This window comes from Hemitrygon akajei, unplaced genomic scaffold (genome assembly GCF_048418815.1).
Source record: "Hemitrygon akajei unplaced genomic scaffold, sHemAka1.3 Scf000060, whole genome shotgun sequence".
In the NCBI taxonomy this organism is placed as follows: Eukaryota; Metazoa; Chordata; class Chondrichthyes; order Myliobatiformes; family Dasyatidae; genus Hemitrygon; species Hemitrygon akajei.
Genome location: NW_027331946.1, coordinates 2,360,945 through 2,387,641, shown reverse-complemented (window position 1 = coordinate 2,387,641; position 26,697 = coordinate 2,360,945). Strand labels below are relative to the sequence as shown.

The 26,697-nt window shown below is 48.2% G+C and overlaps 1 protein-coding gene across 1 annotated transcript in view; it reads right to left on the bottom strand.

Annotated features, from left to right (window-relative positions):
* Positions 1-13,264: 13,264 nt before the first annotated feature.
* Positions 13,265-26,697, bottom strand: part of LOC140721708 (NACHT, LRR and PYD domains-containing protein 3-like) — a 73,820-nt gene continuing 60,387 nt past the window's right edge. Inside the window, exons 9-15 of the mRNA XM_073036494.1 lie at positions 23,955-24,020; positions 20,586-20,607; positions 15,987-17,324; positions 14,922-15,008; positions 14,595-14,765; positions 14,268-14,435; positions 13,265-14,118 (exon numbers count right to left, since the gene is read on the bottom strand). Coding sequence (XP_072892595.1) covers positions 14,031-14,118; positions 14,268-14,435; positions 14,595-14,765; positions 14,922-15,008; positions 15,987-17,324; positions 20,586-20,607; positions 23,955-24,020 — 1,940 coding nt within the window. The 3' untranslated portion in view covers positions 13,265-14,030. The remainder of the gene's footprint in view (positions 14,119-14,267; positions 14,436-14,594; positions 14,766-14,921; positions 15,009-15,986; positions 17,325-20,585; positions 20,608-23,954; positions 24,021-26,697) is intronic.

Genomic DNA, 26,697 nt, shown 5'->3' with positions numbered 1-26,697 from the left:
TAAATCTAAGACTCTTATTGGAACAAATTACTGGAGTACAACTCCCACATAGTCCAGTATTATTTTTATTAGGAGACATGGAAGGGACAATACCGAAACTTAAATTGAATAAGTATCAGAAAAAAATTACAAAAATTGCATTGGCAGTAGCCAAAAAAGTTATTGCAGTTACTTGGAAATCTGATTTATATTTAACTATGGATCATTGGCATAATGAAATATATAGTTGTATTCCACTTGAAAAAATTACATACAATCTAAGAAATGAATATGATATATTTTTGAAAATTTGGCTCCCATACTTACAAAAGATAGGATTAAATACATAGGTCATATGAAAATAAAATTATAAAGTAATTGGGGAAAGTAAAAATAAATATTAAAATTATTTTGAACTCCATGGAGCATGTGGGGATCCTCCGATATCCAGGCAATCTTTCTCTTTTTTTTCTTTCTTTAGATAAGGGTTAAGGGGGGAGATTTAAGGGGAGGGGGAGGGTTAATATTATTTTTCTCACTTTTCTCACTTTTTATCAACACATTTATTCTTTGTAATTTTCTAAAATTTAATAAATAAATAAATAAATATAAAACCTGCAATGCATTTATATTTTCAAAATATGTCAGAAAATGACGTACACTTATTTGTTTAATGGTTAACAAACATCTGTAATTGGAAACATAGAACACTTTTTAAACCCTTTCGACTCCAAGACAAAGAAACGCAGAAGGTAACATTTCGTCCACGAGATACTATTCAACACAATTAAAGCATGACGTCCCCACAATCCAAGCCTCCAACGACTTCCAGGATTTCTGACCTCCAATTTCTGACCAAGGATAGGATTCGGAATAATTGACCCTTTGTAGTATAGTATTGGGATTAATGATCCTCATTACCACCGCTGAAGGAACAGATTCGTTCACTGTGCTGGGACCACTGTCACACCTACCTCCAACCCGGAGCTACTGTCTTTACTGCCTTACGTGCAGTGTCATACTCCCTTCATCATCTCACATCTGCGAGATGATCTCAGCATCTTCTCATGCTGTAACCATCCACTATCTCAATCTCCGTTCTTCAGTGTGTGCAAGGACAGAGGGATCGAACAGTATCAACGAATTTCTAGATTTGTCGGTCCTGCGAGACGCTGAAGTTCTAACCCAGATATACAGTCAGACAGACATAGGGAACCACTGCACAGAAACAGGGTCTTCAGCCCGTCAGGTCAGTGAGGAATTATTTAAACTGCCTACTCCCTTCGACCTCACCCGGACCGTGGCCATCCATATCCCTCTCATCCGTATACTTCCCCAATCATCTCTTGAACGTTCACATCGGAATCTCAATTACTATTTGCTTTGGCAACAGTGTCTACGCTCCGACGACCGTCTGGGTGAAGAAGTTTCCCCTCTTGTTTCTCTTAAACATTTCACATTTCACCCTTCACCCATGTTCTCCAGTTGTATTCGCACCCAACATCAGTGGAGAAAGCCTGCTTGCATTTACGCCTCTATACGCCTCATAATGTTGTATACCTCTATCAAATCTCCCCTCAGTCTTCTACCCGCTCGAGAATAAAGTGCTGACAGAAGTAATCTTTCCTTTTAATTCAAAACATTTAGTCCCGGCAATGGTCGTGTAATATTTTTCTGTATTCTTTCAAACTTATTTACATCTTTCCTACAGGTAGTTGAGCCCAATTGCACACAATATTCCAAATTAGGCCCCAGTAAAGTCCTAAACAGCATCAACATAACATCCTCACTCTTGTACTCAGTATTTTGGTCTATGAAGTCAAATGTGGAAAAAGCTTCCTTTTTTACGACCCTGTGTAACTGCGACACAACTTTCATTGAATTCTGGACCTGCATTCCCAGATTCATTTGTTCTATCGTACTCCTCAGTGCCCTATTCCTCATTGTGTCAGACCAACACTGGCTGGTCCTCCCAAAGTGCAACATCTAACACTTGTCTGGGCTAAATCCGATCTGCCATTGTTCAGCCCATCTCTCCAGCTGGTCCACATCCCGCCTCCTGCTCCGGTACTCTTCCTCGCTGTCGACTGCACCCAGAGTGTTGGCGTCATCGGCAAAATTGCTGATCCAGTTAACGACATTTTTATCGAGATCGTTTATATAGATTACAAATATCAACGGACACAGCAAAGATCCCTGCGGCACTCCTCTTGGCACTGGCCTCCAATCAGCGAGACAACCGTCCGTTCCTACACTCCAGCTTCCCCAACACAGCCAATGGCTAATCCATCTTACTACCTCACCGTGAAAGCCAAGTGACTGAACCATCCCGAGCATCCTCCCATAAGGAACCTTGCGAAATTCCTTGCTGAAGTCCCTGTAGACGGCATCCGCTGTCTTACCGTCAACACAACTCCTGGTAACTACCTCGTAAAGCTTTGTAAGTTTCGTTAGACATGACGTACTAGGCGCTGGCCATTCCTGACTATCGCTGATGTTCCTCTTTGTTCGGATACTTCACTTCATAGCCCAGGACCAGTGTATTCTTAACAGCGAAGACAATTCCTGACTGCATAATAGTTGACAAGTCCATTCTGAGCAAAACTATCATTATCATCCTGTGGCCGGCATTGCCATTTATGTCCTATTGTTGTTAAATTATCCTGCAATATTATCAGGCGTATTGAGGGTAGTTAATTAACAATTAACTATTAAAGGATAATTAATCGACTGGACTTAAATAGTGAGATGCGGTACACTCGATAGAGCACAGAACATAGAATATTACAGCACAGTACAACCCTTCGTCTCACGAGGTTCTGACAGGCTTTCAACTAATTCAGAATGACACATCACCTCTGCAACTGAATCAGAATTAGAACCAGATTTAATATCACAGGTATACGTCGTCAAATTTGTTAACTTTACGGTAGCAGTACAATAATCTCCATCTCGATGGTAACTCTGTGTAGAGGGCGTTTCCTGTTGGTGGGCAACTTTAATGATGGACGCTACTGTTACAAAATCATCGCTTATAATAATGAACAGTGAGGCACTGAGAATCTGCATTTACGAGCAAGTAAATTTTATATTTCAACTATAAAACACGTAGGTTCAGACGCCATCTTCACTCCGTGATTCCCCATGAACAGTCAATGAAGAGAAAAGATATTACCCGGGAAAGGAATGGACGCCGGCCAGATAGACGGGAGAGAGGGATTGGGGTGAGAGAGACGGGGACACAGACTGATGAGGTAGCAAGAGAAAGATGAGGGTAGAGAGGTCTAGGAAGTCTAGGGATCTGGAGTGGAAAGCGATTAGGGGTTTGGGGAAAGTTGTTAGATGGGGAGGGAGATCGGACTCGGGAGTTTGGTGTCGATAGAAAACGAGGAGGGTGATGGTCGGAGAGAGAGAAACGTGGAGTGGGACTTTTGCAGAGACCGGGGGCCGAGAGAGTGGTCTGGATGAGAAACAGATGGACGGAGGGATAGTCTGGAGGGAGGGCGAGTGGTTGAGGTAGGTAGAGGGAGAGGTCGGTGTTACGGAGAGACCGGATAGAGAGAATTGGAGAGACGGGTGGGGGAAAAAAGAGACTGGGGAATGCAGAGAGACGTTGGCGAGAGTCTTTGAATAGAAGGACGGGGGGAGGGGAGGGGGAGGGGAGAGAGAGAGAAGAGAGAGAGAGAGAGAGAGAGAGAGAGAGAGAGAGAGGAGAGAGAGAGAGAGAGAGAGAGAGAGAGAGAGAGAGAGAGAGAGAGAGAGGAGAGAGAGAGAGAGAGAGGGAGAGGAGAGAGAGAGAGAGGGGAGAGAGAGAGAGAGAGAGAGAGAGAGAGAGAGAGAGGAGAGACGAGAGAGAGAGAGAGAGAGAGAGAGAGAGAGAGAGAGAGAGAGAGGGGGGGGGAGGGTGTGAGCTGATGCCATCGATCTTCCCGTTGTCTTCTGAAATCCCCGTTGTCCTCCGAAATCCTGTTGAAGTCACCGGCTGTGACCATAACACGTACGACCATTCTTCAGTGGTGGAATTATCAAAAAGGGGAGGGTGGACACACAAATAATTCCCCACCGATCGCACCTTTTCACTGACTGGAGCCACTGATCGACTTCCCCGAATCGATCCTGCAAAATCACACCTTCCTGTGGGGGCATCAAATCTCGTTCAGTGTCCGGATCCGTGTGCCTGTCTGTGTATCAGCGGACCTGGTATTTATCCTCAAAATGTTGGACACCAGCTGTCCAACAACCTGCTCCGTCCTCCTCTCTCTGTAAGAGTTTCACAAGCAGGCAAGTGTCCTTGTGGAAAGGTAAACAACTTGAAGAGAGATCATAACATCATCTTTCCAGCAGTCTCTCTCTCTCTCTTCTCTCTCTCTCTCCTCTCTCTCTCTCCTCTCTCTCTCTCTCTCTCTCTCTCTCTCTCCTCTCTCATCTCTCTCCCTCTCTCTCTCAACCCCCCCCAAACGGTGTCCAAAAGCCAGTCTCATTCTCCCGACATTTTAAAGTGATTGTCCACAGAAAATATGAACCCTAGAGGTACATAACAACAGCTCATTGTCACGAAGGATTGATGTGCGGAAGAGGGCGCCTTCCTGAGTTGCTCCCATCTGCCTGTGTTTAAACAACAATCCTTCCAAGCTTTCATAACATGATCTTGTCCGAATGCCAAAGAGACATTCCAATTATGTCTGCCTCAACTACTTTTACTGTCATCTCGTTCCATGTGCCCACCGCAATGAAAATTGTGTTACTCAGAATCCCTTCAAAACTTCCCTTCTCGCATAAAAATATAGCCACTCGTTCTAGAATCCACCCGGTTGGAGAAGTGCTGACTATCTGCGCAATGCTGTTTATATAAATCTTTATATATTCACCCTTCAGCCTCTACCCCAGAACAACAAAATAGTTCCAGACTATCCATACTTCCCACTGACGTCAAACTCCAAGTTCCAATTATATCATTGTGAATCTTCTCCCGCGTCCTTCAACAATACGTGAACACTTCCCACTAAACTTCACTCTTCTGCGCATGTTAACGATCGCACTCTTTGGTTCCATACGTCGCAGGGGCAGGTGTAAACGTACAAACTATTTTTCAGTATCTGTTCGGTTGATGTTAATGATAAAATGATCTTGTTGCTGCGGATCTGAGTATTGAGAGAGAGCCGCAGAATGTCCTTCCGGGTCACGCTGCATCTTCAGATTAACTACATCCCTGCTCTTCCTGAGATCTACACTTAAAAGGGGATTATCAGCAGGTGGGGTCCGGCCAGCTCACCGTCCAGTGACATCACTTATGATCCCAACAACAATCCCAGACGTTTGTATTAATAATGTTAATAAATGGATTCATGACACTGACGCTCGGTCTCTCGAATCTCTCTTTCCTACGGGGTCACACAGTCCTAAACGTCCATTGATATTATGGAGTTGTTCCGGGACAGTAGGCAAGGCGAGGGGAATGGTATATTTGCCGGGGACTGGACTATTTTAAATTGATCTGTGTTAATTAGTTTTGGTAGTGCCCGTGTTCTTCGTTATTTTAATGTCATCATCATGGCTTGGCTTCGCGAACGCAGATTTAGGAAGGGGGCTGCCCCCGTCTTCTGCAGGCTCGCTGGTGGCTGACGAGGCCAACACGGGACAGGCAGGCCCGGCCACAGCGGCTGCAAGGGAAATTCTGTTCCGGGTTTGGTGCTGCTGTGTCACTGTCGTTCCTCCTTCTCCTTTCATCCTCAAGGCCGGCTCTGCGTGCGTTCCCAGTGGAGGAGACAGACTGGTGAATGGCGTGTCGCCAGGCCTCGCCATCGGAGGCTAGAGTAGACCACTGGCGATGGTCAATGTGATAGGCACCAAGGGATTTCTTCAGAGAGTCCTTGTACCTCTTCTTCGGTGCCCCCTGTCACGGTGGCCAGTGGAGAGTTCGCCACACAGCACAGTCTTGGGCAGGCGATGATCCTCCATCCTGGAGACGTGCCCTGCCCAGCGCAGCTGCGTCTTGAACAGACTCGATGCTGGTGACCTCCGCCTGTTCGAGGACTTCGATGTTGGTGACTGAGTCACTCCAGTGGATGTCGAGGATGGTGCGGAGGCAGCGCTGGTGGAAACGCTCAAGGAGTCGTGGGAGGTGACGGTAGGTGACCCAGGACTCGGAACCATACAGGAGGGTGGTGAGTCCAACGGCTCTGTACACGCTGATCTTTGTGCCTTTCTTCAGATGCTTGTTGTTCCAGACTCTTTCTCACAGCCTGCCGAAAGCGCTGTTGGCCTTTGCCAGTCTGTTGTCAATCTCTTTGTCGGTCTCGGCATCTGACGAGACGGTGCACCCCAGGTAGCCGAACTGGTGGACTGTCTTCAGCTCTGCCTCGCCGATGGTGATGCGGGGAGGGTGGTAATCTTCCTGAGGTGCGGGCGGATGGAGGACTTCTGTCTTCTTCAAGCTGGCTTCCAGTCCGAAGGGCTCGGCAGCCTCTGCGAAGCCGGATGTTATACGCTGCAGGGCTGTCTCTGTGTGGGCAACAAGGGCAGCATCGGCGGCGAAGAGGAGCTCTCGGATGAGTTGCTCCAATGTCTTGGTGTGGGACTGCGGTCGCCTCAGGTTGAACAGGCTGCCATCGGGGCGGTACCGGATGTAGACACCGTCCTCGTCATCACGGTCTTCCGTGACCCTTTCGAGCACAATGCTGAAGAAGATGGTGAAGACCTGACCAAGGCGTTCGACACTGTGAGCAGGGAAGTTCTGTGGCAAATCATGGAACGACTGGGATGCCCCCCAAAGTTCCCCAGCATGGTCATCCAACTGCACGAAATTAGCGTAGCCAGGTCACACACAACAACGATCTCTCAGATCCCTTCACAATAGGCGACGGTGTAAAGGAAGGCTGCGTCCTCCCCCCGACTCTCTTCACCTTTGTTACAAATTCTGTGTTATAATATACAAAACAGTGACTAACACAATTACTTCACTAAAAATAAACAATACACATTACAACAAAATGTTTGCATCTCTATCAATGATTTACGCCTCTAAGGTCGCCGTGGACTGCGTATGTTCCTTTTCGATATTTACCCGGGCACGAACATACCCTCTAAACATTGCCAGACAGTCTGCCCGGGGAGATCCTCCCGCCACCCGTTTCCAAGACCCATCAATGGCTGTTTTCGCCCGCCCCAGGAGCAAGTTAACAAGGATATCCTCATCCCTTCATGCCCCCTCCTTACTGGATGACCATATATAAATAGGGTGGGGCTAAAATGCAGCCAGAAGGCGAGAAGCAGCCCACGCAAATACGCAAAAAGAGGCTGCAGCCTCGCACACTCCATGTACATGTGGTACCCGGTCTCCTCCAGCCCGCAGAAGTGGCATGCGGCTTGGAGATCCGTCTACAAATTAAAGAATTTATTACAAGGCACCGCTCTATGCAGCAGCCTCCAGCCCAGATCCGCAAGGTGCAGAGGAAGAACCCCCTCGTAAAGGGACTTCCAGTGGGGACCCTCCTCACCTCCGGGTGGAAATATCGACCGCCATGGCGTGTCGGGACGGTGGACAAGGGCAAGGGATTGGAGGGTGTGGAGCAGCAGCCGATACAATTACCTCCTACTTGCATCCCTGAAAGGGACTGTGGGTATCGATGAGAGATGGCTCAAGTTGTGTGGACACGGCTCCCGGAGAGGTTTGCGAGGCCTGGGCCCGACAAGCAACTCGGCCTGAGTCAATCCACACACCCGAGCCGCACCGACATCCACTGGGGTAGGACAAGAATCGGCCAGGACCCCGCCCTCCGCCAGAGGAGGGGATTTCCGGCCTGAGGCGACCATGTTCCAGACTCTCAGTAGGTCCTGATAGAAGCCGGTCAGACTCCGCAAAGCAGTACGGCTGACGCCCGCCGGTGGTAGCCGCATGTCTTCGTGAAGACAGCAGCCCCTCCGGATGAAGAAAGTCGCCAACAAGTGCCACCTGGGAGGGTGCTCTGCGTCCAGGAATCTCTGCAGAGTCCTGAGGCGGAGAGCCGACGGTCGCGTTCGAACGCACACCAGCGACTGTCCGCCCTCTAACACTGGGAGACTCAAGACCGCTGCAGAGACCTAGTGTTTCCTGTTGCGCCAGAAGAAGTCCACTAACTTCCTCTGCATTCTCGCAACAAACGGGGCAGGGGGGGCCAAGGTGACCATCCGATACCACAACATGGAGGCCACCAGCTGGTTTATGACCACCACCCTGCCTCGATAGGAAAGCACCCTGAGAAGGCCTGACCAGCGCCCCAGGCGGGCCATGACTTTCGTCTCCAGGTCCTGCCAGTTCGCCAGCCAGGTCTCCCCAGATGGACTCAGGTAGAGATCCAGATAGAGGAGACGTCTAGTGCTCCACTCATAAGCTCTCATCTCCTCCGGCAAGGAGTCCACCTACCACTGACCCACTAAGAGTCCGGAACATTTCGCCCAGTTGATCCTAGCGGAGGATGCTGCCGAGAAAACTTCTTGGCACTCGCGCATCCTGTGCAGGTCATTGGGACTGTCATCATGAGGAGTACATCATCGGCGTAGGCCGAGAGGACGGCCTCCATGTCCGGTTCACGCAGAACCAGACCTGTCAGCCTTCGCCGTAGGAGGCTTAGGAATGGCTCGACACAGATCGTGTACAATTGACCGGACATGGGGCACCCCTGACGTACTCCTCTCCTGAAGGGATTGGGCGCTGCCAGTGATCCATTGATCTTAACAAGGCACTCCGCGGCAGAGTATAGGAGCCGAACTCGGGCCACAAAGTGTGGTCCGAGCCCAAAAGCCTGCAGAGTGCCCACCAGGAACTGTGGTCTACCCGGTCAAACGCTTTCTCCTGGTCAAGAGAAAGAAACGCTGCCCGGGACCCAGTCTCCTGTTGCAGGTGGATCAGGTCCCGTACCAGGTGGACATTGTCCTGGATGGAGCGGCCCGGGACCTTGTAGAATTGGTCAGGATGGATCACCTGTCCTTGTACTGTACCAGGACGGTTGGTCATTGCCCGGGGAACATCTTGTAGTACGCGCACAATAGGGACACCGGGCGCAGTTCATTAGCAGGCGGAGTTCTCCCTTCTTGGGCACTAGGACCACAACAGCTCTCCGCCATGAGAAAGGTATTTCCCCGGGGGCTCGGCTCTCCTCTAGAACAAGGCTGTAATAAACCCCCAGTGTAATCCACACTCAGACCATCTAAGCCAGGGCAGTTAACCCTCCGGAGTTGCCGAAGGGCAGTAGACAGCTCCTCCCGAGTTAGGGGAGCGTCCAGACGCGCTGCGTCTTCTCGGCTGACCTTTGCTAAATCTTCCCAGACCTCACTGCACGCCCCCGCATTTGACGGATCTGGTGAGAATAAGGACCGATAGAAAGTGCGGACTTCTTTGATAATTTCGTCGGGATCCGTGATGGAGGAGCCATCAGCAGCCAGTAGCTCCACCAGTTGCTTTTGAACACCCCGCCACTTCTCCAACGAGTAGAAGAAGGGTGAGCCGCGGTCCAAATCTTGCAGCATTTGGATCCGCGACCTCACATATGCACCTCGGGACTGCTGAAGCTGCAGATGCCTGAGTGCGTCCTTCTTCTCCTGGTATTCCTGCCACAGCTGTTTGTCTCCACCGGTCGGACCAAGACGGGGCTCTAGGTCAAGCAACGCTCTCTCAAACCGCTCAATCTCAGAGCCCCGCCTCTTTGTCGACCCCCTAGTGTACTCCCGACAAAAAAACCGGATGTGGGCTTTGCCCACATGCCACCACAGCCGTAGGGAGCAGAACGCTCTCCGTCCCTCACTCCAGGTGGCCCAGAACGCTCGGAAAGAATCCCGGAATCGGCTGTTTTCCAGCAGCCGGTTGTTAAAGTGCCAATACCCGGATCCCACCCTAGGGTGCAGAGGAGTAAATTCCATCCACACAAGGTGATGAGCCGAGTACGACACCGGCCGCATGGAGGACACCGACACGCGGGAGATACAAGCCCGAGAGATATACAGGCGGTCTATCCGGCAACCCCCCTCTCTAGATCTTCTGGAGAAGGCGCTAGAGTCGGGTTGAAGATTCCGCCAGCTGTCCACCAAATCAAAGGAGCCGACTAGCTCCTTTAACCTTTTCGCCGATGCTGGGTCGCGTTGGAGGCCCGAGCGGTCCTCCACCTCGAGGGTACAGTTGAAGTCTCCCCGAGGATGACGCAGTCCCCAGAATCGATGTAACTCAGCAAGGTGGACAGCTGACAGAATAGGCGCGTCTGCATCACCCCGCGCCGCGGGCATACACATTGGTAAAATGCAGCAATACTCCATCCAGGCGCACAGCCAGGTGGAGCAGACGGCCGGGCACAACATCTTGGGCTCCTACCATTTCTGGCTGGAAGGTTGGGACAAACAGGATCGCCACCCCGCTAGAGCTGGAGCAAAGGTGACTCATGTAGACACCACCCTACCACTCCAGGAGCAAAGCGGACTCGTTCCTGGGGTGGTATGGGTTTCCTGCAGGAAACTCACCGCGTATCTCCCATCGTGCTACAACTTATATTAAGACTAGCTATGGTAAGCTTCATGTCGGGAGCACACTAGGCCTCAGCACCAATACCCTTCCCACTGAGAGCGGTGGCGCCCTCAACCTCACCATCCCGAAGAAAACCAAGAACATTCTTTGCTTTCCGGGCCCGACTGCTACCATCGCTAACCTGTGACCCAGCATCTCCCGAAGGAGCGAGGCTGCTTTCCACCCTGATGTCCCTCACCAGGTCATCCAGGAAGGATTTCAGCTGCCGTCTGTCATTCCCCGACACAACATTCCTCTTCCCCTTCCCCCTCCCTCCGAGGATGTCTCGCAGGGACTTCACCAGCCTCAACATGCTAGGCCAGCGAAGAGAGGCTAGTTTAAGCCGATGCTTTGCAACCACAGAGGAGTGAATGAACTCTGTGATCTCCTACACAGGTACCAAAGGGGATTTTTTCAGGAGGGGTGAGCATGTTCATTGTCTCGATATCAAACGAGACTCCCTCCAACCCCTCACTGCAGATAGATCCCCCATCTTCCTCCTCGTGTGTTCTAATATGCGGCTGCACTTGTAACCCACACTGCGCAGCGGGTACCTCCCTCATCCTTCCCGCTCCACCATCGCATCAGTCTTATCCACAGTTACGCCGATGGAGGGAAAATCCCAGGGACTCCCTGCAGGCCTTTAGTTGATGGGGTCGGCAAGCAAGGTATATCACCCTCCCCAGGAGACAGGTATGAAGGGGACCCCAGCAGCTCTGGTCCAAGGGATTCACCGGCAGCCTGATGCTGACAGTGAGAGAGCTTGGTCTCCTCTCCGCTTATACTGTTTAATACACTTGCCTCCAGGGAGTCGCTTACTGCTAAGTCCTGGGTGGAGGGCTCCAGGTCTGTTTTAGTTGTGCAAACAGGCCCAGCAGTAGCTTCCTGCACAACCACACCACCTGCCACAGGACTGGTGGCTACATCTGGGGATTCAGGATTAGACACAACTTCCACCCGGATTTCCACCCCTTTCTGGGACTCCCCCGCATCTACATTCCCTGCCCTCTTGGGGTAGCATTCCCTTCTCCTCTTCAAGCCGGAGGAGCACACAGGTGCAGGATTTACTGATGGAGTGGTACTCTTCGCTTCCATCCCTCCGTCCAACTGTGCACTTCCACGAGCCTCCCGCTCCACTTCTGGGCAAATGGGCGTGAGCTCTGCTTTCTCGGGGGCTGACATCTTAATGAGTTTGGATTTCTTCCTCACTTTCCTTCCCCGCACAGGCTCCACCCCGTCCCTCGCCTCAACATCCTTGCACGTAACCTCAAGATCTCCCGCCTGAACCATAGGGGCATGAGCAGGGACTGAAACAGACATAGGAATAGGGGCGGGGGTAGAGACAGGGTCAGGGGCAGGAGCAGGGGCCGGCACAGGTGTAGGAGCAGGAATGGGATCAGGGGCAGAGGTAGCTGGGGCACTAGTTCCCGAAGTGGACTCCCTGGGTTTTCGGGTGCTAGGACAGTCCCTCCGAAAGTGCCCCACCTCCCCGCACGCATGGCACCGTGGGTGCTCAGAGCTCCAATACACCTGATAATCTACCCCCTCGTGCCGGACAGTAAACCGGTCTCAACTTCGTCCTCCCTCTCCAGATGCATGAATATCTGCCGCCGGAAAGAGATTACGGGACAGAGGGTGCGTCTCTTAAAATCGTGCCTGATGGCAGTTATTTCTGACCTTATTTGCCCCAAGTGTGATCGTGCGGGAAGTAGGGCTTCGTTGAGGATGAAAGGCTTTAATCTCCCTCCACACCGTCTCATACACACTCCTGGTGTCAGTCTCAGAGTGAATCTCTCTCCACACCGTCCCATATACACTCCTGGTGTCAGTCTCAGAGTGAATCTCCCTCCACACCGTCCCATACACACTCCTGGTGTCAGTCTCAGAGTGAATCTCCCTCCACACCGTCCCATACACACTCCTGGTGTCAGTCTCAAAGTGAATCTCCCTCCACACCGTCTCATACACACTCCCGGGGTCAGACACAGAGTGAATCTCCCTCCACACCGTCCCATCACACACTCCCCGGGTCAGTCTCAGAGTGAGGTTCCCTCCACACCGTCCCATACACACTCCTGGTGTCAGTCTCAGAGTGAATCTCCCTCCACACCGTCCCATACACACTCCTGGTGTCAGTCTCAGAGTGAATCTCCCTCCACACCGTCCCATACACACTCCTGGTGTCAGTCTCAGAGTGAATCTCCCTTAAAACCGTCCCATTACACACTCCCCGGGTCAGACGCAGAGTGAAGCTCCCTCCACACTCTCCCATCACACACTGCCCGTGTCAGACACAGAGCGAATCTACTTCAGTACCGTCCCAACACCGTACCGACCCTCCTGGAGTCAGATACAGGGCGAATATCCCTCCACACCGTCACATCACACATTCCAGTAGGTCTGTCACAGAGTGAACCTCCCTCCAAACCATCCCATACAGACTCCTGGGGACCGACACAGAGTGTATCTCCCTCCACAATGTTCCATCACACACTCCCGGGGTCAGACACAGAGTGAAGCTCCCTCCACACTATCTCATAAACATTCCCGGGGGCAGACACAGAGTGAATCTCCCTCCTGGACTACATCCCCTGGACTGATCTTAGGCAAATCTTTCCAGAACTCCATTTGACGGATGTGGTGTGAGTAAGGACCCATAAAATCAATAACTTCTTTATCTATTTCATCAGCGTTCGTGGGGAGATACCCTAAACAGGCAGTGACTCCACACAGTACTTTTGGAAGTAGGTACAGAGAAGATGTCAGGGGTAATTTTTTTACTCAAAGTGGTGAGTGCGTGAAATGGGCTGCTGGTAACAGTGGAGGCGGATACGATAGAGTCTTTTAAGAGACTCTTGTACACGTACATGGAGATCAGAAAATTGGAGGGGAATGGGTAACCCTAGGTAATTTCTTAGGTAAGGACATGTTCGGCTCAGCTCAGATGTAAATTAAACATTGTGAGCGCTGCTGACGTGCAGGAATAAATACACTTTCCCGATTCACTCACAGTCACACACAATTAACTGATCGGCGACAACAAGTGGCAGGCTGAAGAAACTGTCCCGTTTCTCACCCATTGATTATAAAATCTCAGTGCCGTGCCTGAGATCGCTGCACATCGAGAGTCAATGCCTAGGTGTCTGTTAATTTAACATCATTACATCGGCCAGACTGCCGAATGCATCGTCCTCCGCCCAATCCTTAAAAAAAAGCATCCTCTCCTGGGATAATCCCATCCGGGGAACTCGGCCCCACCCACGGGGTCTTCCTGTCTGTGTAATTCCCGAGGTCGCACTTGTCGGAGCTCTTTACCCGGACTTAAACCGGAAGCAGAATCGCGGGACGTGAAGCGGTATTGCGTCACTGTGGAGCCATCTCTGACGTCACAGAGGGCTTGGCTGGAGCCAGCGTCCGTTGGGACGGTTGGAAATTAAAGGGGAGGGCGCCTATTAATGGGAGGGCAGAAATTCGGTCAAAATATCCCTATCCCGCGGGCTGTGATGTCGTCACATGCAGATGTTCACAGATCCACTCTCAGTCCGGGTCGAAGTTCCTTCAGAGACTCCACTTCCTTCTTCCATGTCTCACTGAACTGATTCCCACTCAGGCTGAAACAGATGGAGGATTAAAGTTTCAATAAATGGATTACACAATAGTGTCATTACAGGGGACTGAGGTTATGTTACAAGAACACCCACAAAAAAATCAACAGAAAACCCGCGGATCCGCTGATATTAACATGAACACAAACACTCACACGATCCGCTCCAGACTCGGGAGGGTCAGTATGATGCGGCGGAGAGCGGGGACAGATCGGTCTGTGAGCGAGTTTGATGCCAAGCTCAGCTCCGTCAGTGATGGGTTTGTACTGAGAGCGGAGGCGAGATCCTCTGCACCAGAATCCGTGAGACCGACACTGTGCATCCTGCAGATGAGAGAGAGAGAGTGAGGGTGAAGGACACAGAGAGACAGGAGACAGTTTAAATCCCCAGTGTTTATCAGTAACACAATTACTAATCACATTAATGTTCAGTGTCAGACACCCTGTGACTGTAAACACAATCTCCCACAGTCTTGTACTTACCACAGTTCCTGTATTTTACACTTCGCGTCTCTCAGAGCCGCAGACACCAGTTTCACTCCTGAATCTGCCAGTTCATTACCGCTCAGGTTCAGCTCCGTCAGTGATGTGTTTCTACTGAGAGCGGAGGCGAGATCTTCGGCACCAGAATCTGTGAGACCGACGTAGTCCAGCCTGGAGATAAGAGAGAGTGAGGGTGAAGGATACAGAGAGATAGGAGATGGTACAAATCCCCAGTGTTTTATTATTAAAACAATTACTGATCACATTAATGTTCAGTGTCAGACACCCAGTGACTGTAAACACAATCTCCCACAGTCTGGTACTTACCCCAGTTTCTGTATTTTACACTCCGGGTTCCTCAAAGCAGCAGACACCAGTTTCACTCCTGAATCTTCCAGTTTATTATCCCCAAGTCTAAGCACAAACAGACAAATTGATGAACAAAGTGATTCAAACCGCGGGTCTGAGGGAATTTCTCTCACTTGGGTATTTCAGGAAACATTAAACCCTTCAGTAAATCACTGATCGGAGTTCCCATCACTGTCAATGACTCTCACTAACCAGCTCCGGGGTATTCACCGAACCTCAGTGATTTAGTCCGTCGGTGTTACACTGTAAAGTCCCCAAATTCTGTCTCTCTCCACGATGGTTAGAAAAGTGTTCGTGCCTTGAGAGGGTCGACGGGGCCAGAGCAGAAAGGGAGAAAGTTCCACAGTAAGGAAGAGATGTGTTTTGGAAAATATCCAGGGGAAATTGCGGAAAAGATCCTCAAAGGAGGGAGGGGGATGGGGAAGAGATCCAATCAGGAGGAAGGTAGATGTGATACAGAGATCCATTATGAGGGAAACACGAATCGACAAGACAATGAGGCAGAAATAGATCGCGCGGACGGGTGGGTCTAACTTGAGGACCACAATCCGGAGAAAAGAGATGAGGTCTGGGTATCTGATAGTGAGCACAGTCACACAGGTGGACTGATGGTGATAGTCACACACGGGGAAGGGCAGGGGAGGACATTCACAATGGTATTTCTTTCCTTCTCACTGGGACCGGCTGCTGACGGTCTCTTGTCCCTCACCGGGAAGGGGGTGTGAATTTCTGACCCACCTGCTGGAGTCAGTGTCGGTCTGGGTGTCGGTAACAGTGAGAAGGAACATTGTCAATGGACGTGTCACAGGCAGCGAGAAACACGGCCATTCCTGTGATTTACTACCATTAAACCAATGGCCGTTGTTCACTGATCTGATGAATGTCTCCAACATTCCTTTACAAGCAATCACATGATTATCGACCAATCACAATTCTTCACAGTCTGAGTTACTAGAGTTTTACACAAATTCCTTTACACTGAAACAAAACAACAGAACAGTGTGAGAGTTAAAAACAAATTACCTCAAATCCTGGCACCTGTGCAGCCCGGGTCCCAGACGTCGGATTCCTTCACACTGAATGTGGCAGTACTCCAATTTGAGCTGTTTTACTGTTTCACAGAGTCCGATGGCATGTGACAGGACCGCGCAGTCAATCGGGGTCAGTGTCATTCCGCGGAATGAAAGTGTTTCCACAGATCCCAGTGCGTCCTGAGCCAGTCCACGATTCTGAGACTCAAACAGGTAGTGCAATGTGTTCAGGAGGCTCCTTTTACCAGCTTCATTCTCTGTGTTACCAATCTGGCGTTTAACCTCTTCCTTCACCCAGTCAATCACCCGGCAGGTTGTTTCATGAGAAAATGGACCCAGAAACTCCTCCAGGCCCCGAGCTGTCATTGGGGAGGAGAGACCAGCAACAAAACGGAGAAATACCTCAAATTGCCCATCTGTCGTGTTGTGGGCTTCAGTGAGGAATATCAGGATATCCCCGGGATGTGGATTCAGGAATTGTGCGACTGCAGCTACAAACTCTTGGATGGTGAGGTGTGGGAATGTGTACACCACGCTCCGGGCCGAATCCTCTCTCTCCAAAAGCTCCATCAGGAACCCGGACAGGAACTGGGAAGGCTGCAGATTGTACTTGATCAAATCTCCATCTGTAAACACAATCTTCCTCTCGGACACTCCTCTGAAGGCCATCTGACCAACCCTGAGTAACACATCACGGGGGTTCTCAATCTCACGGCCGTGGTTTTTCAGGATGTTGTAAATATAGTAGGAGTATAGTTGGGTGATGGTCTTGGGAACTCGCTGTGGGTCCCTGACTCTTTGTGTGAAGAAGGGGCCCAGTGCCAGAGCGAGGATCCAGCAGTAGGAGGGGTTGTAGCTCATGGTGTACAGGATGTCGTTCTCCTCCACGTGTTTGAAAACTGCTGCCGCCACCGTCTCATCTTCAAAATGTCTGATGAAATATTCTTTCCGTTCCTTACCAACAAATCCCAGGATTTCAGCAAAGACACTGATCCGAGCCTTTTCCAATAAATGTAACGCAGTGGGGCGGGTGGTCACCAGCACTGAACACCCTGGGAGCAGCTTGCCCTGGATTAAACTGTACACAATGTCAGACACTTCACACCACCACTCCGGATCTGGGCACTGGTGTTTGGGTTCTGTATCCCTCCGACTGTCTGCAAAATTGATTCTGTGTTTGAATTCATCCAAACCATCGAATATAAACAGCAATCCCTCTGGGTTGTTCCAGACCTCTCTCAGGATATTCCCAAAGTAAGGATATTGATCCAGAATCAGTTCCCTGAGGTTTATTCTACAGTTCATGGAGTTTAAATCTCGGAACTTGAAACTGAAGACAAATTGGAACTGTTGGTATATTTTCCCCGAGGCCCAGTCATAAACAATCTTTTGTACCATTGTTGTTTTCCCGATCCCCGGGACTCCAGCCACTGCTGCCGAACGTCCCGAAGTTGATCGGACAAAAAATCTTTTCATTGTTTCCCAAAAACTATTTGAGTAACTGCTCTGAAACAGGTGATCAATGCGGATTTTTTCCAGCTCTCCGCGGAGATGTTTCTGTCTCCACTCCTCCTGGTCTCTGCCTCTTGCTAGCAGCTCATGTTCCACCAGTCTCCGATCTCGAACAGTAGAAATGACCGTGAGTTCAGCGTATCGATCATCCAGCTGGAAAACCTTCACCTTTTCCCTCATCAGGATCGTGTTCACTCTCAGTTTTTCAGTCTCTGCCCGCAGAGTCTCCATGTGTTTCTGTCGAACATCTGAGGACGGAAAGAAATAGGTTGTCACTGACTGATCTGATGAACAACAAACACTCACGTATTCCAGCCCACAATGAAGAAACTTGTTGAAGACATTGTTTGGGCGAAATTAGGAGATCAGAAACAGAGTGTCTGAAATTGAACGTTGGCCCAGAAACATTTCTGATCTGATTCAGATCCGCTGTTAAAGGCTCCACTCTCCCCTCTGTTGGTAGTTTGCAGATTCCCCGGTGTTCCAGCGAGCACAAAGTGCACACATGATTCTGGAGGGGAGAGTGTTGTGTGGAGCGGGTGGTTTCACTGCTTTCACTGCTCAGCTTTGGTTGAATTCTGCAACAGTGCAGACGGTAACACGGGGGGGGGGGGGGGTCAATGGGCAATTTACGTCATTTTACTTCTCTCATAACTGACCTGATCTTCTTGATAGTCCTTTCAGTTTAAGCTGTTAGTACTGAGCCACAGAGTTTCCTTTTCCAGGCTGTGCCAGTCATGGTATAACACAGCCTACACTACTCTACTGTCTCTTATTCTCTGAGGGACTGGGACATGAATGCAGGCAATAAGCACCCAGCACTCACTACAGTCTCCTCTGCTCCGAGGAGCTGGTAGATGAACTCAGAATTACACAACCACCACACGTCTGCAGTCTCCTCTGCTGCAGGAAACTTGTATATGAATTCAGGCAATCCTCTGATGTTGCCCGCAAGAGCAGGAAACTGAAAAGGATCGCAATAGCAATAGTGGACTCTATAGTCTGGAGGACAGATAGGCGTTTCTGTGGACAGAAAAAAAGAAACATTGGTGGTTCTTTTCCTCCCCGGTCCGAAATGTTCCTCGATACGTCCACAATATGCTGAGATGGGAGGTTACACAGCCAGAAGTCGTGACACTTATTGAACTGATGACATAGGAAGTAAAAAGGGACGGGGTCTGGAAAACAGAACATAGGGAGATAGGAAGGAAGCTGAGAAGCTGGAATTCAAACATAGTAATCACAGTATTTCTGTCTGTTCCACACGACAGTCGACATAGGAATGGAATTGCTGCGCGGGTCAGGGATTCTAGTTTTTGGAGAACTAGGACAACCTCTAGGATAGGCGTGCCCTGTACAACATGGACGGGTTGCACGAATCGGAGTGGTACCAATATTCCTGCGGGAAGATTTACTGGAGCTGCTGGGAGTGTTTTAATTTGGCAGGGGGAAGGGAACCAGGATGATAGATCTGAGGATGAGATAACAGGCTTACAAGTAGATGATAGGTGTAACATGAATGTAAGGAAGGAGAAGCTCATGATTGGGTTGAAATGCAAACATAACGAAGTATTGAATTGCACCACAGAGGCAAAATTCATAAGGGCACAGATGCAGAACTGAAGGTGTTGTATTTAAATGCGGAACAAGGTGGCCGAACTCTTGGTGCAATTGGTCAGTGTGATGTTGTGGGCGTCACTGAGTCGTGGCTGAATGAAGGCCATTGATGGCACCACAATATTAAAGGACATGCTTTGTATCGAAAGGACAAGCAGGACGACTTAGGCGGCAGTGAGGCTCTGTTGGCTCGTGATGGAGTTTCATCTTTAGAAAGACGTGATATGGAGTCAGAGAAAGTTTAATCTTTGTGAGTGGAGATACGAAGATAAAAGGGTGAGAAATACATAATCAGAATCATATATAGTCCACACAATAGTAGCCAAGAGGAGGGGTTGAGATTGAAAAGAGAGCTGGAAAAGGCATGTAATAGGAAAGACACAATTGCAATGGGCGACTTCAATATACCAAGGGAAATAGGAAAATCAAGCATGTTGACTCGCAAGAGAGGGAATTTATTGAATGCCTATGAGATAGCTTTGCAGAGCAGCTTGTGCTTGAGACTACTCAGGGAAAGGCTATCTTAGATTTGTTGTTGTGTAATAACCCAGATATTAACAGAGAGCTTAATGCAAAGGAACTTTAGGAGGCAGTGAACAAAAATGATGGAATTCAAACCGCAATTTTAGAGGGATAAGCATAACCTACATGTGTCAGTATCGCAATGGAATAAAGCGAATTGCAGAGACATGAGAGAAGAGCTTTACCAGGTGGATTATAGAGGATGCTAATGGGAGTAACGGCAGAATATAGATTGCCGAACGTCCTGGGAATAGTTCACAAGGCGCAGCATAGATGTAGCCCACAGAGGAAGAAGTTTTTAAGCGGCAGAGCATAAAAGCCAAGGAAATGGCATACATGGTAGCAAAGGTGAGTGGAAGGTTGGATAAAATTAAACGTTTCAAAATCCAACATAAGGCAACTAATAAAAAGCTTTAAAAAGGGATAAGATGAATATATAAGGGCAATCAAGCCAATAATATAAAGCAGGATAATAAGCACTTTTTCAGTAATATAAAAAGTAAAAGGAAGTTGAGAGTTGATACTGGACCACTGGAAAATGATGTTGTTGAGATAGTACAGTAATTGGGAATAAAGAAACTGCAGATAAAGGGTGTTTACATATGTTTTCACTGTGAAAGGCGCAAGCAGTGTGCAGTGGTGCTTAAGTGACAGTCAGTAGGAGTGAGACCCATTACTATTAAAAAAGAAAAAAGTGCTTGGCATACGAAAAGGTCTTAAGATGGATAAGTCATCAGGGCAAGGTGGACTATATCCCAGAGACCTGAGAGAGGTTGCCGGAGAGATAACAGATGATCGTAAATAACCACTTAAGTCTGACATGGTCCCGGAGGGACCGGAGTGGCGTGCAAATATCATTTCACTCTTTAAGAAGGGCGGGAGGCAAAAGAGGGAAATTATAGGCCTGTTAGCCAAACCTGATGGTTGTGGAGTCTCTTACTAACGTGGAGGTTTCGAGGTACCTGGAGACAAATGACAAAATAAGTCAAAGTCCGGCTGGTTTTGTGGACTGACTCCATAAGACTGTCAAAGCTGCTGCATATGTTGACTCTGTGTTTAAGATAGCATACAGTGCATTGACCTTCATGAGTCGTGGGATTGAGTTTAGAAGCCGAAAGGAAATGTTGCAGATATGTAGGACCCTGGTCAGACTTAATTTGGAATACTCAGTTCTGGTAGCCTTACTACAGGAACGATGTTGAAACCATAGAACGCGTGCAGAGGAGATCTACAAGGATGCTGCCTGGATTGTGGACCATGGCTTATGAGAATAGATTATGTGAACTCGGCTTTTTCTTCTTGGAGTAACAGAGGATGAGAGGTGACATGATAGTGTATAAGGTGATGACAGGCATTAATCATGTGGATATTCAGAGGATTTTTGGCAGGGCTGAAATGGTTAGCATGAGAGGGCACCGTTTTAAAGTTCTTGGAAGTAGGTACAGAGGAGTTGTAAGGACTAAATTTATTACACAGAGAGTGGTGAGTGCGTGGAATGGGCTGCCGGCGACGGTGCTGGAGGTGAATAAGATAGGGTCTTTTAAGAGAGTCCTGGACAGGTACATGGAGTTCAGAAAAATAGTGGGCTATGGGTAACCCTGGGTACTTTCTCAGGTAGGGACATGTTCAACATAGATATGTGGGCCGAAAGGATGTATTATGCTGTAGGTTTTCTATGTTTCCTATGTTTCAATATGGACACAGACAATATACCCCCACCACATTTCTACTGTCTCCTCTGCTGCGAGGAGATAGTACATGAACTCAGGCAATTCCCTGATGTTGATTCATGCTGTAATTTGAAACAGAGTATAAAAGTCGCATCTATCAGTATTGCAGAATGAATTACAGGGGCGTGAGAGAGGAGCTTGCCCAGATGGATTAGGGAAGGATACTACCGGGGATTACAGCACAGTTGAGAGGGCTGGAAATTTTGAGAATGGTTCGCAAGGCGCAGGATAGATATGGTCCACATGGGAAGAAGTTCTCAAATGGCAGGGGTAGACAACCGTGACTGACAAAGGAAGTTTCGGACCGCATAACATAAAACTAAAGGGCATATCAGGTAGCAAAAATGAGCGGGAAGTTGGATGAAAGGAAACCTTTCAATAAACAACAAAAGGCAACGGATAAAGCGATAAGAATAGAAAAGATTAATTACGAGGCCAGACAAGCTAATGATAAACAGCACGTTAACTAACGTGTTTTTCAGTTATATAGAGTAAAAGGAAGTAAAATTGACAAGGGATCATTGAAAAATGATGTTGAAGTAGTAACGTGAGACAAGGAAATGGCAGATGAACCTAATAGGTACTCTGCATATGTCTTCACTGTGGAACACGCTTGCAGTGTGCAGTGGTTCGTGAGTGACAGGCAGGAGGTGTGAGTGTCATTGCTATTACAAAAGAAAAAGTGCTCGGCATACTGAACAGTCTTAAGGTGGATAAGTCACCTGGGCCAGATGGACTACATCCCAGAGTCCTGAAAGAGGTTACTGAAGAGTTAACGGATGCATTGGTAAAGAATCTTTCAAGAATCGCTTGATTCTGCCATTGTCTCAGAGGAGTGGAGGATTGCAAATGTGACTCCACTCTTTAAAAAGGGAGGAAGGACAAAGAAAGGGAATTATAGGCCAGATAGCAACATCACATTGGTTGGGAATTGTTGAAGTGTATTATTCAGTTTGAGGAGTCCAGGTTCTTGGAGACAAATGACAAAATAAGTCAAAGTCACCATGCTCTCTGTTACGCGAAATCTTGCATGACAAACCTGTTAAAGATCCTCGAGGTAGTAGCAAGCAGCGTGGACAAAGGATAGGCAGTGGATGCCAGTCAAGTGGATTTTCAGAAGGTATTTGATATGGTGCCACATATTATACTTATTTACAAGTTAGAATCCTATGATGCTACCGGAAAGATACTGGCAAGACGAACGGAATTGCTGACAGACAGGAGGCAGCGAATGGGAATAAAATAGACCATTTCTGCTTGGCTGTCGGTGACTAGTGGTTTTCCTCAGGGTCAGTATTGGGACCAATGCTTTTCACATTGATTGTCAGTAATTTAAAAAATGGCTTTGCGGATGATATGAAGATAGGTGTAGGTTTCGGTGTTGTTGAGGAAGATTGCAGCACGACACAGACAAATTGGAAAAGTAGGGAGAAATGTCAAAGGTGGAATACAGTACTGGAAAATGTATGGAAAGACCTTGTGGTAAAAGGAACAATAGAGCGGAACATTACCTAAATCGGAAGAAGGTCTAAACATCAGAGGTACAGAGGTACTTAGGAGTCCTCGTGCAAGACTACCAGAAGGTTAATTTACTGGTCGAATCTGTGGTAAAGAAGGCAAATGCAATGTTGGCATTTATTTCAAGGGGAATCGAATGTAAAATCAAAAACAAGTAATGCTGAGTCTTTTCAGACACTCGTCAGACCGCACTTGAAGAGTTGTCAACAGTTTTGGGTCCCATATTTCAGAAAGGAAGTGTTATCACTGGAGAGGGTCCAGAGCATGTTCACGAAGATGATTGCAGGAATGAAAGGGTTACATTATTAGGAACATTTTGGCAACTTTGGGCAAAAGTGGAATTTAATAGAACACACGGGGATGTCCTTGAACCCTAACGCAAGATGAAAGGACAAGAACGGGTGGATGAGTAGAGGATATTTTCAATGGTGAGAGTACACAGAACTAAGGGGCACAGCATGAAAAGTGAGGGAGAGACACTTTAGAACAGAGGTAAGGAGGGATTTTTTTAACGAGTAGTGATTCCTTAAAATGCTATGTTACAAACTGTAGTGGAGGCTAAGGCGGAAGGTCGTCGTTTTCTGATCAGTCAGGGCATCAAAGGATATGTTAGAAGGCAAGTGCATGAGGTTGAGTGGGATGCAGGATGAGCCATGATGGAATGGCGGAACAGACTCAGTGGGCTGAATGACCTAATGTTCCCGAATGTCTTCTGTTCTTATGGAGGAATCACAACAAATATCGGCTCCACTTTGGACCAGACGTGTGAGATTTCCTTTGCTGGAGTTGGATTTTCCAGTTGGAGAGGTCTGGCTCTAGTTTTGTCAAATCTCCTGATATTCAGTGACAGTTTATAAAACCTATAGAGGCGTCTGGATGCACCGCCCGGGACCCAAAATGTACCGGGTGTGGTGACAAATGCATTTTGGTTTCCTGTCGTCAGCCACAGCAACAAAAACCTGCCTCCCAGTTTCTGCCAGTGTAGAAACTTGCCTCTAAACACAGGTATTCAGACTGTCGTAACGAAATGAATATTTTGAGATTTCTGTTCCATCGCTTACCTTTCAGATGCGCGGGCAATTCATATAAACTCCGCTCGGTGTCCATGTAGGCGAACTGGCCGTCACCTGTTCAAACAGATTAACCTGCATTAAGTCTGTTCTGTGTAATACTGTAAATTCATCAGCATTTACATCTGTAACACACAATGTATTGTTCACCGTACCACGTTTCCGTATTTCATCCAATATTCTGCTCAGCTTGGGTAAATGGTGATGTAGTTTTACAAAGGATTCCCACATCACCCTCCGGGCCCCGGAGCCCTTCTCCATCACCAGATCCAGGAGGAGTTTGGAAGCGCCCGCTCGGTTTCCCTTCTCCGCGAGCTCAGTCACGCTCTGTAATGCACAATGGAGAATATATTGAGGAGCGGAGGGATGGGTACAAATCTACCCTGAACATGGACTAACCCAGCACATTTTGAACGTCACAGATCGCTAAGAACCATTGAAGTGTTCATAGCAGGAGAAAAAAATAAAAATAAAATTTCTTCGGACGAATGTTGTCGGCCTGAAACATTGACAGTTCGTTTGCAAGGATCCTGCCCGACCTGCTGAGTTCCTCCCGCGTGCTGTGCGTGTTGAAATAATTTAAAAGAAGCGAGTGTGGTCAGTCCGGTCATTCTGTGCCACAGATTGCGGGGTAATTATCCACTTGGCAACGTTTAAGCGGAGAGGACATAGATAGAATGGGGAGTTGAGACTTATTGTCAGAGAAGGTCCAGTGAGGCTTCAGGCAGATTTTTGGTACGATTTTACCAGTCGTTTTCACGGTTAGAGCAGTGCGAATGCCAGGAAGGCTAGGGGAATGCTCTTCCTACAGGGCGTGGCAAGGCAAGGAGACCTCCAGTGTCCTTGACAACTGCAAGAAGGGCATACAACTGCAGCTTATTATAGACTGTGTTAAGGAACTGGATGAACCAGGGATCACTCATCAGGCTGAGAGGTTAACTGACGGGCTATACAGGGAGTGCTGTATACCCAAGGCGTAGGACACAGGTAACTGGGTAACTGTCAGCAGGGGAAAATCAGAATATCTCCCTGCAGGGAGCCCCTCTATAACAGATGTATAGCTCTCTGTTTCGGGGTATGACCTAGAAGAGAAAAGCCATGTCGATTATGCCTCTGGCACTGAGTTTGGTTTTGTGACTCAGAAGGGGTGGGAAGAGTGAGCTTCACTAACAGAGGGACTTCAGTGGTTAGGAAAACAGGCTGGAAATTCTGCTGACAACAGCAAGATTGCTGGATGGTGTGTTGCCAAGGTCAGGGATATCTCGCATCGACTCTGCAAAGTTAAAAAGGACAGGATGAGTAGCCAGATGACGTGGTTCACATTGGTACCAATGGCAAGTGCAGGAAGTATGATGATGTCCTGCAAAGTGAGCTCATGGGGTTAGATGCTAAGCAAAGGCAGGATCCCCATAATTGTGTTCTCAGGATTGCGACCCGTATCACGTGCTAGTGAGGTCGGAAATAGGACGATAGTGCATTTTAACGTGTGGCTGATGATATGACACATGACCAAGGGCTTCAGATTTTTGGGATAATTGGGATCTCTTCCAAGAAAGTTGGGACTTGGACAGACGTGATGGTTTTACACTCATATTGGAGGGCGCTGATACCCTTAAGTGAAGAATTGTTAGCGCTGCATAGGGAGGGGAGATGTGTTAAACTTAAGATGCAGGGGAATGAAGAACCAGAGTGGATAATGGAGCGGTTGTGTGGGAAAGTCGAGTAGCTAAAAGATGAGCATCGTGAAGCTATTTTTTTCCGAAATCCGTATTATACCAATGCAAGCAGTATTGTCGGAAAGGCACACGAGCTTCACTCATGGATCAGCACATTGAACTACAGCGTTGTAACCATTCATATGATTTGTTTGGAATATGCGCCGGACTGGTTGTTCAGCATTCCAGGATTCTGTAGCGTTAGACACGATTCGATAGAGGTGAAGAAGGGGTGGTATTAGGAAAAAATATCACTGCATTGCTCAGACAGGACAGACTGGAGAGCTCATCTACTGAGTCTACGAGGGTGAAACTGAGCAATACGAAAGGGACGAACACGTTAATTGGATGACATTGTGGACCACCCAGTAGTCAATGGGACTTAGAGTATCAAATTTGTAGGGAGATCACAGACCGTTACAAGAAACACTATGTTCTGATGGTAGGTAATTTTAATTGTCGATGTATCGACTGGAGTATCCATACTTGAAAGGGCCGGATGGGATAGTGTAGCTCAAGTATGTCCAGGGACGTTTCCGTAATCAATATATTGAAGTCATGACTACAGACAGCAAATACTGGAATTGTATCAGAGTACAAGACACGTCAGGTGGTAGAGGTGTGTGCAGGGGTGTGGTGATGGAAATGACATTAGTTTAAAGAACATTATGGACAATATCTGGTCCTCAGGTTAACAATATAAATTGGAGAAAGGCTAATTTTAATGGTATCAGAAAGGATCTGACGAAAGAGGATTGGGTCAGGTTGTTTTCTGGTACCGAGGTGATTGGTAGGTGTGAGGCGTCCAAGGCTGAAATTTTGAAGTTTGAAACCATGAATGTCCACAAATACAGATCGAATATTCATGACAGAATAAAAGGCAAGACAAGTCCTGGTTTCTGAGAGATATTGAGGCCCTGAGCGCATCGCAAATACAGGCTCGAAGGATCAAATGAGGTACTTGAGGAGTACAAGAAATGCAAAAGTTACTAAAGGAGGAAATCGGGAGGGCTAAAGTA